The sequence below is a fragment of the Dama dama genome, chromosome 20 (assembly GCF_033118175.1).
Source record: "Dama dama isolate Ldn47 chromosome 20, ASM3311817v1, whole genome shotgun sequence".
In the NCBI taxonomy this organism is placed as follows: Eukaryota; Metazoa; Chordata; class Mammalia; order Artiodactyla; family Cervidae; genus Dama; species Dama dama.
Window position 1 is genome coordinate 34,606,202 of NC_083700.1, and position 15,510 is coordinate 34,621,711.

At 38.6% G+C, this 15,510-nt stretch overlaps 1 protein-coding gene across 1 annotated transcript in view; it reads right to left on the reverse strand.

Annotated features, from left to right (window-relative positions):
* GNAI3 (G protein subunit alpha i3) overlaps positions 1-13,807 on the reverse strand; it is a 42,344-nt gene extending 28,537 nt beyond the window's left edge. The window contains exon 1 of the mRNA XM_061121217.1: positions 13,562-13,807. Coding sequence (XP_060977200.1) covers positions 13,562-13,679 — 118 coding nt within the window. The 5' untranslated portion in view covers positions 13,680-13,807. The remainder of the gene's footprint in view (positions 1-13,561) is intronic.
* Between the last annotated feature and the right edge of the window lie 1,703 nt (positions 13,808-15,510).

Genomic DNA, 15,510 nt, shown 5'->3' on the forward strand with positions numbered 1-15,510 from the left:
CTCAAAGTGACTCTGACCAGTTTCAATCTGACCCTACACAGGCTAATGTCAAACACCAAAACACTAACACTTGAACAAATTATTTTAATTATTTGTGTTGGGGTCTGTTTAGTATTCCACTAGCCCTAAACTCAAAAGCACACTCCTCGAAAGCACAAAGACAGTGCCTTCTTTTTGTGTCTCTATCCCTAACCTAGAGCACATTCTAGGACACAGTAGACACATAATAACTGCAGGAAAAATGGCTTGAGTTTCTATGAGATTCACTGGTTGCCTAATCACATTTTGCAAATGCCAATTGCAATAGACGGAATTTTCAATGTGGGCAGTTAACAGAAACAGGACATTTCATTCCTCTGCTATCTTTAGTCAGCCCCACACCCATTCGTGGTTACGTCTTCAACTCTCACCTCACAACTATACTTGACAATAAATTTGGACTCACTCGCAAGTCTCCTGTTCTCCCTGGGCTGTGCTTAGTCGCTCAGTCGTGCCCCACTCTTTATGGACTGTACCCGCCAGGCTCCTCTGTCCATGGGGATTCTCCAGGCAAGAATATTGGAGTGGGTTGCCATGCCCTCCTCCAGGGATCTTCCCAACCCAGGAATTGAACCCAGGTCTCCTGCACTGCAGGCAGATTCTTTACCATCTGAGCCACCAGGGAAACCCCCTATTCTCCCTATTCCCCTCTAAACTTTATTCTCAAACCCTGTTCCAGCTCTCTTATACCCATTATCCGCTTCAGTGAAATTAACTGCTATCAAACTGTCCTGTCCACTCTGTATCCAATACCTGAAAGAGTGCAAGAAATGTCAGGAGTGCTCATTACATATTTGTTCACTGAATGAATGAATGAATACCTTAACAATAAAAGATGGCAGTGAGTTGTGAACGGAACAAAGATAAAGGGTCTCCTCTCTGAGAAAGATTTTTCTAGGAAGTAACTATATACCAATCACCAAAGAGGCTAAAAGTGCACTAAAATTTTTTTATTAAACTTAATTGATATATTAAGAGTACCTGCCTGCCCATAACCTCTTCTGGAGACATCCCTATTTCATTTGGGGGTTGGGGACTACAGGATCTGGGCCATGCTCCTCTCTATGACTTGATAGTCAGTAAATACCTCACACAGGACCCACCTAGTCACAGGCTGACAGAAGGCCTACAGCCTGTGTGACCTAGCTCCAAAAGATGAGTAGAACCAATCAATTACTGGAGGACTCTGCACTAGAAGACACAGAAAAAGTCATTCTAAACCATAAGGTCACAAAGTGTGAAAACTTAGACTACCATTATAGTACATCAATACCATAAAGGTATGTTAGTCACTCAGTCGTGTCTGACTCTTTGCAACACCATGGACTGTAGCCTGCCATGCTCCTCTGTCCATGGAATTTTCCAGGCAAGAAGACTGGAGTGCGTTGCCATTCCCTTCTCCAGGAGATCGTCCTGACCCAGTGATCAAACCCAGGTCTCCTGCACTGCAGGCAAATTCTTTACCGTCTGAGACATGAGGGAAGTTCCCCCATAAAGGAAAGGATTCAGAAAGTTGGTCTGGAGAGAAAACAGTATAAACAAATGCACAGAGATTCAGAGACATCATGAGAGACTGCACAGAAGAAGAGACTAAAAATAACTGAGAGAAGAGAGAATGTATGGGACCAAGGAGACAAAAAAGAGAGGAAAACACAAAGGAGAATTAGTGAAGACAAAGTAAAAAGAGGCAGAAATAGTGAATAATGAAGACAGTGAGAAAGAAACAGAATAAAGGCAGACATAGGTGGCCAATGTGAGTACTGCCTCAGTGTCTGCAGCCTGATTCTTCAGCTTTTCCTGCACTTTCATAAATCTATCTCTAGTTTAACAATAATTCCCCCCTTCAACTCTAAGCTAGTTTGAGTGAGTTTTCTATCCCTTGTGACCGAACAAAACAAAACCACCACCACCACCACCACCACCTTGAATGGAACTGGCTTAAAAAGTTAATTATAATCAATTACCCCTTTTCTGGCCTTTAAAACTTTTTAAGTTGCTTCAATTAAATACTGAACATAAAAAGAGATATTTATGACATGTGCAAGACAAAACAAATATATATGTACTTATCACTCAATATAAAGTTAAACATTACCAGTTATCTGAAGTTACCTATGTGTCTCCTCCCAGTATCAATTACTTTTTCATTAAATATTTCCAGAAGGTAAACACGCAATAAGGGATGGGGAGAATTTTTTTTTAATCTCTAACAACCAAAATATGTCTGGCTTACACAGTGGTGCAGGGTTTGTTCCGCTTCACATCTTTCATGGACATGATCCTATCATTTGACAAGTCACATTATAAACCACAAAGCAGAAAGTTATCATTCATAAACCACCTAAATGGGGGTAAAATATTTTTTAAAAAAGAGGCAGCTCACTTAGCCAAGTAGCTCTCCTCAAGATATTTTCACTTGAGAATATGAACAGTGTTACTAAAGATCATGTGTTTTCTTTGGACAACAAGTCAATTAAAACAGGGAAGTAAAATGGGAAAAAGAAAAAAAAATTGATTCAATGACAAACAATATTGTAGCCTTCAACTAATAAAAATAAATGGAAAAAAAAGAAAGAAAAGGGGGAAGTAGGCTCTCTTCTTCACTTTTATGAAATATAACAAGTATGCCTAAGGGATCAGTCATTGTGAGCAAGAAGGGGGCTCATTCTCTGACTGCTGCAATGTTCTAATTCTGGCTTCTGGTAAGTAACTTTCCTTTTATTTCTTTGAAAGCAGAGCAACATAAAGTCACTGTGGTGCTAAGGCTAAATTACATGGTGTGTACACATGACCTGACTGAAAACTATTTTTGAATAGGTACATTTCTTACCAGCTCTGCCTCAAAATTTTCTAGTGAGACAGAAATGTGAAATACATATTTAACCCATACAAATAATTCATAGCAGTGATGTCCTACAAAGTTAACTGTAATGTTACATCCATTCACCAAATTTTCACATTTAAAAATATTATAATCATATCACTACCTAAGTCTCAAACACTGATGGCAGCTTACAGCACTTTTCTAAATGCCTATTTAATTGAATGTAAATACTAACTTTAAAAATTCACCAATAACAAAATATAAATTCAGTTGTCTACAATTTCAATTCAGTTTCAATTCAAATTCAGTTATAAATCCCTACGGATGTCTACAATTTCAATTTCCTTTACCATATAAATGCTCACCAACGCTGTAAGTACCAAAAAGTCTGGGTTCATACATGTATTTCCTTCGACTAACCTTTATTACAGCATGAATTAGTAGTAGAATGGCAAAAAAGGAGAGATAATAAAAGGGAGGAGAATGCAAAGTCTCTAGATGATTTCCCCCAACTTCTATCTATATTTATCTTTATCTAGGGGCTTCCCTGGTGGTTCAGTGGTAAAGAATCCACCCATAATGCAGGAGATGTGGTTTTGATCCCTGGGTCTGGAAGAACCCCTGGAGAAGGAAATGGTAACCCACTCCAGTATTCTTGCACGGGAAATCCCATGGACAGAAGAGCCTGGCTGGCTACAGTTCACCGGGTCGCAAAAGTTAGACTAAACAACAAATCTTTATCTATTTAGCTATAGTAAAACGTAGCTTTTTAAAACACAGCTAGTAAAAATTCAAATCAACACTCTCCAAAACCTCTGTATACCTTTCCATCCTTACTGCCTACACTCCTCCCATGCCAACCCTTTACTCCAGGGCAAATCTATTTGCTCAGTCATATTTCTGAGTCTTTGTACATACTATGCCCTCTGCCTGGATGTGCTTCTCTCTACTCCCTGCCTTAAGAGTTCCTATTTATCCTTCAAAGTCCATCTCAAATGTTACCTCGGAAAGGACTTCCCTGATATGTCTCTCCCTCCTCCCAAAACTGGCTATTCTTTCTGTAACAACATTCCATTACCACTGTTTACTTGTGTATCTCCACAACTTGAACTGCTTAAGAGTTTTGTCTATTTCTCATTTATATCCTCAGGCTAGCAAAGTACCTGTGTACACATAAGACAATCAGATACCTAATCATAAATAAGTCAATAAACAAGCCTCCTTCTGAACACTGAAAAGCAAAAAGCTTAATAAAAAGTAGCCTTGACTAAATGCAATGCAGTGTCCTGAATTGGATCCTGCAGCAGAAAAAGAACATTCATGGATAAACTGCTGAACTTCAAATAAAGTATGAAGTTAAGTTAACATTAATGCATCAACATTAACCTCTAAGTTCTGACAAATAAACCACAGCTATGTAACACATCAACACTAAGGAAGATCAAGTGACTACTATACAGGAACTCCATGCATTATTTCTGCAGCTCTACAAACCTAAAATTATTCCAAAACAAAAAGCTTATTAAATAAACTTTTAAGTAGTCTAGAAAAAGTTGAAAACTACAAAATCAATAAGAACATGAATGTGGACTTTAATTGCAACTATAATAACAAAAATAAAAGAATAAGAAACATACTTGTCTTAGACATAGACAAAGAAAGGAAATTATTTTCAATAATCTAAAATGAGCCTAAACATGTAAGGATTTATTAATGCTGCAAAAAGGTAAAAAAAAAAAACAGGACCTACATCATTAAACTGAAGTAGTTCAATTTTTACTTTCAGAAATACATGTATAACTCAATATTAAAATAACTTGCACAGAAAGCTTAAAACAGTGCCATCATGTCACATACATCAGAACTACAATATCTACATAAATCATTGTACTATTTATATCATTACTTCAAACCGAGTCCTATTCTGAAGTTAATGATTCCCATGTTCTAACTGCAGTAAATAGAGGGGGAAATGTTCTATTAAAGGTATCTCACTCTAAAACAATCCTTCTGTAATTTACAGTAATTTGTAAAACATAACTTCAAAGTCCGGGGCAAAATTCATTTCCTCATTACTTTAAAAGCAGTGACTAAAGAGGAGCTTTGCTGCTTCTCAACTGATTTTAAAATATTTTTAACCTAATGATTCTAAAATTATATTGGTAAGTTCCAAGGTCATATCTTAGTATAAAATACTATCCATTAAATAAAACCTATAAAAACTAGGGATTTCAATACATGACTAAAACAGAAATCCAAATACAATGTTTAAAGATAACATGTTTGTAAGTTCTCAGAATTCAATGGAATACTATTCTACTTTTAAAATCCAACTTGAAAGGATGAAGGAAATGTTGAGTATTTAACCCAGTGTAGATAGGTTGCATGATCCATCATTACAGGAAGATAAATTACAATATGACAAGAATCAAGTTATCTTGCTCATTTTAAAGAGGTCTGATTTAAATGGTCCCTATTTTACAAGTGAAGTAAGTGTTAACAGCAGGCCACGTGAATAAAAGCAGGAAATACAAGAACAATTTAAATATACAAATAGTATATGTTTCAATCCTGGTGAGAAATGCCTGCCATGCCAGCTGTAGATTTATACAAGCAGCTAGAAAAAATTAGAACACTGTCGACTTTTAAGCAATGAAAATTTTTTAAGATGTAAAATACTAACAACACTCAAAAAACTTAAGACTTTTATATGATTATTAAAACACCTATTTGAGATACAGACTATAGCAAAAAAACAGTAATGGAACAATGTATCTCAGCTAATCCTTAGAAGCCTTAAACTTTAAGTATCTTCTAAGTTTAACTCAGAAATCAAAGGAAACTCATGTCTAAAGACTGTATCTGGGAATTCCCTGGCAGTCCAGTGGTTAGGACTCTGCGCTTTCAGTGCCATGGGCCCTGGTTCAATCCCTGGTTGGAAACTAAGATCCCATAAACTGTGCAGCACATCCAAAAAGAAAACAAAAGACTACATCCTCCTGAAAATTGTTTCAAAGATCACCTAAGCCATTATTCACGTACAAATCAAACAAATTTGGTCTTTCTGGTATCCTTTCTTCGCTTGGTTCTTATCAGATATGTTCATTTCTGTTAGCAACTAGCAGCAAGACATCAAAAATAGTGTATTCCATTTACATACAGTGCTGCATCAAAACTGGAACAATTAAACAGTGATCCTAACACACTGTTATTCAGTTCAAGCAGCTTGAATTACAGAAATGACACGGATGATTGCTACATAGGTAAAACAATAGCCTGGAGAGATAAAGGTTTAAAGATAACTCTAACTTGCCCAGCACTGATAAAGAATTCTACCAAAATGAAGATAATTAAAATGAGTGGGAAAATCAAATACTAGAAGAATTTACTTATATCCTCTTGAATATTTACATACAAGTACTTCGTGAATTTATGTCTTTCAAGTTTTAAACTTGTTTTTAACTATCTTCCTAAACAACTTTATTATGTTACACTACTTTCCATCAAACTCAGGAAAAAAGAGAAATAACACAAATATAGCCTTCTTAATAACTTGCTAAAATATTCCATCTAGTTGACAATATTAACTTCACAGACAAGGGACCCCTGAGGCTGGACTGCACTGTACAGAAAAAGGAAAATGAAGCTCAGAGATGAGGACTGCTCTTCCAGTTTGCAGTCTCTGTTCTGTGCCCTACATTACATGCCATCTCCTATTTCTCAATTGAGTTACTAGTCCAAATAGATGGATTTTATTAGTGCTAGTCTACTGCACTGTTGACTACAAAACAAACGTTTTTGATTACAGAGCACAGTTGCTTGACAGTGCTGGGTTAGCGCCTTCTGCACACACAGTGCATCAGCGCTACGGATGCACACCCCTTCTTTCGTGGATTTCCTTTCTTTTCACTTAAGCCACCTGAGAGCCCTGAGCAGCGCCCTCAGTTACAGAGCAGGTTCTCATTAGTTGTCTATTTTATACATAATGTCCACAGTGTATGCACATCAATCTCAATCTCCCAATTGACCCTACCCTAAGGGGCTTCTCGGGTGGCTCAGTGATAAAGAATCTGCCTGCCAAGCAGGAGATGCCGGTTCAATCTCTGGGTCAGGAAGATCCCCTGGACAAGGAAATGGCAACCCACTCCAGTATTCTTGCCCGGGAAATCCCATGGACAAAGGAGCCTGGTGGACCACAGTGCACGGGGTTGCAGACAGTCAGATGGGACTTTCGCAAAGAGTCAGACAGGACTTAGCAACTACACAGCAACAACAACAACAACATACTACAAACTGGTAATCTGAACAAAGTTAGTGTCCACTGCTCTAGACAATTCTTCTAAGACCCACATTTCAATTTTTTGGTCTTTACTGCTAATATTCTAGCTCCTAAAGACTTAAAGCGTATCTTCCTTCCCATTTCCCCCAACAAGTCCCACCTCCAAATAAAACCGAACAGAAAAAGACACAGCATGGATAGCTAAAATCTAAGAGCAATCTCTTTGCCAAATGTTTTTACCTACTCCCTAACAAAGACCTCTAAGCAAGGTTATTAACAAGGAGAAAAGTGGTCCATTTTCCCTCCTCCCTTAGCTCTGGACAATTTTCTGGTGCTCATAAAAATAACAGGGGGAAAAGTTAGCCAGGAAAAAGTAGGGGCAATGATGCATAGATTCTGAACTGATTATATGCATTTAAGGAAACTAATTCCTGAATTAAAAATCAAGGTAATTAAATTCAGATGACATTAACCATTCTAGTTGGTTGTATTGCTGTTTTGTTTGGCCTTGCCATACACCATGTGGGATCTTAGTTCTTCTACCAGGGATTGAACTCAAGCCCCCTACAGCTGAAAAGAAAATCTCTGCATTGGATATGTTGATAATGGGAGTTTAAAATCTTGCATCTACCTGAAGCTGAATTTAATTACAACTCCCAACCACACAAAATGACAACTTGATGTTGAAAATTAGCAGCCATGCTCGTGTGAATTAAAGAAAAACTAAACAATGATATGTTTAGCTCTTCAACATTTTCATCTCATTCCATTAAGTTCAGCTTACATTTAATGAGTGTCTACTAGGTAGGCATTATCATCTACTAAACATTAACTCTCTAGCCATGCCTTTTTAATAGAGAACTTGGCCCACCTAGTCCCTGAAAGGGTCAGCCTTATGAAACTCATGATACCCCACAACCCTGCCATATTCCCACCATAGGCAGGCACCTGACAGGGATAGGCCAATCTGATATTCTTTTCCAGGAACCCAGAATGAGAATCCTGGGAACCTGAGTCAGAAGATATGAAGTACCTGAACTACCAGATTAGGCAGTGTGTGAGCCAGAGGTATCACAGTAAGTCAAAACTGAAGACTTGGGGAAGGGAAGTAGGAGCAGAGGTCCTGAATGAGCAGAGAAAGCTGATCTGAAGAGGTGACTTACCAACAAAGCAGAGCAAGTGACCAGGCTACTCTAGGAGAAATGGGGGAAGGGACATGTATTACATTCCACATGCATTCGACCTGCTTGTATTTCATTTCTTATCTATCCTTGGATGTCTGATGCCTATAAAGTTGCCTACTGTGTCTTTTCAACAAAGACCTCCTTGACTGGAACAAGTATGAATGAGTTTCTATTTCTTACAGGCAAAACACCTTACCATTATATTAGGTGCTGCAGCAGATATAAAGATACCAAGTTCACTCAGCCCTCAAAGGCCATACATAGCTAGGAGCTGCTAAGTATACAAATAACCATAATATAAGGTAGATAATAGCATAAAAAGTACTATGAGGTTTCAAAAAGAGGGACACATCATATCCAACTCAGAACATCAAAAAGGTTTCATGGAGGAAAGGAAACTAAAATAGTAATCATAATAGATGGTGCTTGGGATAGTTAAAAAATATATTTACTAAGAAAAATACAATGTTGGAGACAGTAGTCGAGTCAATAACAAAAAAATTAATTTTACTGGTCCAGGAAATACAAAAAGCTGGTTAACAACTGAGTCACAGAACTTGGCAACTGGTTATATGGATGAGAGCAAGCCAGGGGTTAAAAAAAAAAGTTCAGTTTTCAGGGTAGGTGATTTTGAGAATGACAATGCCAGAACAGAAAGGTTCACAGGAGGTGGATTTGGGGAAGAGAAGTGAAGAGGGGAGGCAAGTTCTGTACTGGATATATTGACTTGAGACAAGTGACAGTGAGCCGTTCATTAATCACTGGGGAACTGCAGAAAGAGAAGACATCTCAAGCACAGAAAACGGTTTTCTCAAAATTCCAAACACAAAACCTTTAGAGAAAAGAGGTGAAAGATTTTTCACAGTGTCTAGGTTTTTTCTTTTGCATTTTGAATGTCCCATTTTTGCCCAGCCACTGATTTTCCTGGTGTAAAGGATGACAGACTTTAAGGAGGTTAGGCAGTATCAGAAGAACTTGATGAAAATATGGTTCTTCTCTCCAGAAAACCCCACGTAACCACAAATTTTGCTAATAATTTTATAAAGTTCATCTTCTGAAGCTCTAAGGAGCACACACATCCCAGGTTTTTTGTGTTTTTTTTTTTAAAGGCATGATGTGAAAGACCCTGTGGAAGAAGAGAGTGGGTTGGAAGAAAAAGAGGAAATATCTGCAGGGACTCATCCACTCCCTTTTCCTTTCCAAGCAACTAGAGCATGAAGCAGCACACCATGGGGGAGAGGCAGAGTGATGAGCACAGTGCTTGAGGTCTGAGGTTTTACCAACCATCTGTAAGAGAATAAACTACTTTTATCAGAGATAACTGCCCCCAAACTAAAAGATTTTCTGTAGTAGTCTAATAAGACTAAAATGTTTAATATGCTAAAAATTTTTAACTAAACAGTTGCAGCAACGATTAAAAAGTTATAGGCCCCATCAAATCCAGAAGTACTAAGCACCCAACTCTATGGTCATTCCTGTACTTACTACAGAATTAGGATACTCAGGCAAGATCACAATATTGTAACTGCTGAAAAGGATACCACACTTTCAGACTGCAGAAGTGATGAATGCAAATAAAAGACACAAAGAACAGTAAGTTCTTATAAGAAACAAACCAACCTACTTTTGCATGTGAATTTCTATTTTTTTATGCCAGTTTCTTTTGCCCAGGCATGAGATGCATAATCACAAGAAATCGAAGAACTGTCTATGAATCTTATGCCAAATAAATGGCAAACATTATCAAGAATATCATCTTGTGAGAGTTTAAAATAATAGTATATTTATCAAAGGACAGTCTGATTTTCAATAACAAGCATATTCAGTCAGTAACATGCAGATACTTAAATGTAAATAAATTATAAAATACAGGGTTTAAGTGAGTTAGATGGTTCCAATTCTCTGCATGTAACTTAATTTTTGCCGTGCCACTACCAGCAAAATCCTAAAGAAGAAAGCATTAACTTCATTTTGTATAACAATGCTTTCTCAAGATCTGCTAATGGGAACTATCAAGAAATGGATAGAGGTAGCAGAGGAGTAGATCATTCAATAACTCACAAAACTAAAGATAATGTTTAATTCCTTTTACCACAAAAGAGTTGTATTAAAATTCTTCGGAGGTCTTTGAAAAGGGTTCATTAATATTTGAAAAATAATCAAATATCTGTCTGAAACACCCTTGAAAAAAGCAACTAAAATGGTAAGTTTTCCAATCATTGTAATAACAGAAGTCACCATTTAGTTAATATTAATTTGCTAAACAGTTTACATGTATTATCTCATTTGAGCTTTGGACGTAACTATCACATCCTCACTTTATATATGAAAATAAGACTCCTGTGGTTAAGTTACATGCTCTGGGTCTCACAGCTAGTAAATGGAGGTGGGAATTGAATTCAGTTTTATGTGACTCCAAAAGCAGTGCTCATATCCATTACACCAGTGATTCCCAACTTTGGTCACATCACGCTGCACACTTAAAATTATAATACTTGTATAGATTACCAACGTAAACTGGAGGGACCTCGTGAAAATAACATACATTTTCTTTATATTATAAAATTATGACATGAAAAATAAAGTACAAAATGTTACAGATGATATTAAACACTAATTGGTATAAATCTTCCAAATCAAATATTTTCAGTTGCCAAATTCAGAAAGTGTACTGGTGGAATCATACCAAAAATGTTCAAATATCATTCTAACTGCTGTGAAATTTGAAAAATTAGTTACAAAATGATTTAAAATCATAAAAATGATTTAAAATTTCAAAACCATAAAACATTTGCAAACAGCACACTGCAAGCCTTCCTATGCACTACATTCTGGTTAGGAAGCCCTGTATAACATAATTTTGTTTTTTTACAGAATATTATGATTAGACACTAGTATATCAAGAGCTTCTCAATAACACATCTAAAAGAAATTTAAACAAAAAGTAATGAAAGAATTACAATACTGCATTCCTCCTCAATTTCTATAGTAATTTTAATTGGTAACATTCATTTTGTTAAAATAATAACAATGACTGCAACCTAGACCAAGTTTGATAGTTTTACAGAGAGGAAGTAAAAATGACTTGCATGTATATCAAAGGAGGTATTCAACAGCAAAATTATTTGTATACTGTGATGAGTGCATTTTGTTTATAGAAATAGCAAGGAAGATAACTTTCATTTCATACGTGTGTTGTGTCATGACTCAAGCAAATGCATCTCTCTCTGCAACCTATTTGAATCTGTTCATTTAACTTGCTCAAGAATATAAAAATAACTTACTTCAAACAAAGAAATTGATTAAAAAGTAAAAGCAAATGCTGTAGTACTTTGATTTTTACCTACTGCTTTTGAAATTTCCTAAGTGATCATGTGTTTAATTTTGTTTTTAATTAAATCCACTATTTATAAAGTCGTGTATTACAACAGCCTAATAGCCTGAGGGGATCTCTGATTATGAATGTAAACCAAAATAATCACAGAAGATTAAAAACACACCTTTACTTTCATAACCAACTGATCAATAGAACAATGTTAATGCCTTGAGTACTATAGTTAATATCAAACATCTGAAAGGTCCCAAGGAGCTATGTCCAACAGTAGCTGGCACATGCTGGTTAACAGTTTATACTTAAGTATCTACTACTATCAGGGACCATGCTCATTCACAAATGATACCTGTTGTATGGAAGAGTAGCAGTTTGGAACTTCAATTTTTTTTTTCATACATTCTGTAAGATCAAGTATTCAAACTGAAGGCTCAAACTCCAGTGCATACCTTCTTCTCTTTATTCAAAAAGCTGTTACCAGGGCTTCTGCAATCTACAAATTGTCAAATACATTAACATGAAAAGACTAGCATGGGCACCCTGAACACCCTAGAGTACAAAATAAACCCTGGGTTATTTATGGTGGTGCATTCTGTCCTCTGGAGCTTCACACCATAAAAATTTGGCACTTCTCCTAAAGCAACTTCTTTTTCCCAAAAATCAATTGTTTTAAAAAGCAAAGTTCTACTGCTTACAGAAACCATTACTTCCACTTATTCTTCCCTAACAGAGCCCTAGAAAATACTAACAGTGAAGAAAAAATGTGGCCTAATTTATTGGTAAGCTGACATCAGGGTATTTTATATGATTCACTGAGCTTCTAGAAAACAATCTCTCAAAAATTCTAAAACTAACCAGGTTGAGTAAAATGCATCTGACTGTACATAAAAACTACTTAAAACGAATGTCAAGTAAAATAAACTAATTCCTGAAGCCAGTATTTTTCGTTTGAGAAACAAACAAAAAAGCCCAGCTCAACAGAAGTTTGTCACTATCCCATCTTTTACAGTAAGTCCAATTCCATAATTTATCCTAAGATAACTGCATTCCCACTGCACATCATCCCCAGCAAATATTCATCAACTCCCACTGTGTAATCTATTGTCATCATCACATCCTATGCCACAAACCTCAAACAAGCCAGTCCTTAAATATCCTCAGCTCACACCAGCTCCCCCTTTATAAAAACAATGGAAGGAGCTATAAAAAAAACCTTAAGAAAATAAAAATAATAGGAAATAGTGGATAAGTACACACAGCCTCTACACTCAGGCTCTTTTCCTTTACACCTGAGAACTTGTCAGTTATTTCAACCATACACCTTTGTGTTCCTGGATAACCCAGGGTTCCTCCACCTCAGCGAGAGCGCAAAATGTCCACTCTCTAATAAATGACAGGGTCCTACGTGACCACTATGTCCCAGCCCCCTCTCTATTTATATTAATTATTCAAGCCCCCCAGCTCTAATCTGTCATAAAGTATCACCACGCTCCAAACTCACAAGCCATTATACAAGCCCAACATTCTCCCGTCCTCAATACCAACTCACTTTAACCCTTCCCTTGAAAAACTTTCTCTAACATCAGCTCTTCCTTTATGAGCTTTTCCCATATTCCTAATACAGTCTCAATGTCCTACTGGACCACATTTCGAAGCTCCTTCGGCTAAACACAATCCCAGCATGGTGGCACACCCTCTTTCCAGCCTAATTCCTACAACCCCAAAACCCCACCCCCTCATCACGCCCTCCGGCATCAGCCACCAACTCCACACCCCGCCCCACGTCCGTCACGCCCTCCAGATTCTTCGGGGTCCTCTCCTCCCGCCGGACCAACCCCCCATTAGGACTCTCAAGTGCCTGGGCCCTCCAAACCACCCCGCCAGCCCCGCCCCCAGCCCCTCACCGAGTAGCAGCAGCTTCACTTCTTTGGCCGCTTTCTCCCCGTCCTCCCGCAAGTTGCGGTCGATCATCTTGCTTCGCTCCACCGCCGCCTTATCTTCGGCGCTCAACGTGCACCCCATGGCGGCGGCGGAAGAAGGGACCGGGCCGGGGCTCACTCACAAACCGCGGAGACTGCGGCTTGGCAGGCGGAGACAGAGTCTACTGCTGGGCGGCGGCCCTCTCCGTCAGCTCCCAGAGCGCCCAGAGGAACCGGATATCCGGCGTTTTACGACACTTCCGGCAACGCCCGCGGCCGTTACTTCTTCGACCTCCCTAGCTGGGGTAAAGGAGGCGTGACCAAAAGCGGAAGTACGGGGGGAGGGAGAGAGAGAGAGAGAGAGAGAGAGAGAGAGAGACAGCAGGACGCCGAGTGTCGGTTCCGCGATGTAGGGCGGCCCTATTGAGCTTACCGGGCGCCGCTCGACTTTAGACCCTTTTCACCTTTTTGGCTGTCTTATTTGGATGGCTATAGAGATACCAGGGATTGGTTTCTCCGGTTCAAGGCACCCTCCCGAGGTCGCACGGCCGATTGGCGTGGGGAATGGGAATTCCCAAGTAAAAGCCCTCAACCCGCACGGGAATTTCTGCTGGGAATTTCTCACTGGCCAGAAAACCGATTTAAATTCTGGCAGTTGAGATCTGAGGCCAAGTGTAGGATAGTTTGTCTGTTGGCGTTGTCCCAACCAGAGTTATGGGATGAGAATTACAGAGTCTGGGCCTCGCCGCGGTCACGCTCCACATCTGGAATAAGTTAAGACCCACCATGCCTGGGACTTTGCAGTCCCTTTCTGCCCTCTCCTCTGGCTGACTACTGGTACCCAGTTGGCTTGAGAGTTGCCCAGCTCCTATGTCGGTAAAGGATCTCTTGAAATCGGTAACAGATCTTACATTACTTGAAAGGTAAGAATGTGGTTTTTCCATGAAATTTCCATGCTGCCTTTCCCCCACTCAAGCCAGATTTAGCGCTGACATATTGTCGTGCGTTAAGGGCTTAAGAGTTTCTACCAAGATTAGTCAACCAAAGTTCCACACCCTAAAACAAACCAGTGCATCCTGTGAATCTCCTTTTAAAATTTCCTTTTGTGGTAACACACGAAAAGAGAAGTCATAGTAAAATTTGTTTCTCAGCTGTAGTATCATCTGGATGTTGATAAATCCCCTATGAAAGCCCCACACTGATAAGTCTTTTTACTCATAATCCTGGATTCTATGGTGAAAATAGCCCTACATTACTGTTACTTCCAAAGAGCCCCACAAAAACATTCACCGTACATTCTAGGGAGGGGAACTCTTGTAGCCCCCAGGATCTTTCCCTATGATTAAATATTACTTCCCCAATCGAACCTAGACCTTAGAATGTAAGATCCCAACAGAAAGATATATACGGTGACTGATGATCATTAGAGGGATTTCTTGAAAACCACATTAAATAGCCTCATGCACCTTAATTTTTCAATGCCAGTTCTTCAAAGTTCCAAATCTCCTACTCTTCCTAGTGACTTAGAATATGGGGGATGCTCTGCCATAATCAATACTTATGGGGGGAAAGGGCAAGAAGAAGGGGAGAAAAAAACTATTTATTGAGTACCTATTTGCCAGGTATGGCTAGGTACTTCGATTTGTCATCTCATTTATTTCTCACAACAACCCTGTGATTGTGGGTTGTTATCCACATTTTAACAGATAAACAAATAGGCCCAGAGAAATTAAGCATCTTTCCAAGTTCACACAGTGAGTAAGTAGATCTGACTCCAAATTCACTCCTTTTCTACCATGCCGTTGTAAGATGTTACCTGGGAGTCCTGACAACAGCTTTTCATCTAGGATTGAGAGTTACTCCAACAACACTGGGGTGAGGGAAAAAATAACTTGAGAGCACAATTTTCTCAACCTGTTGATTTCTTCAGTGGA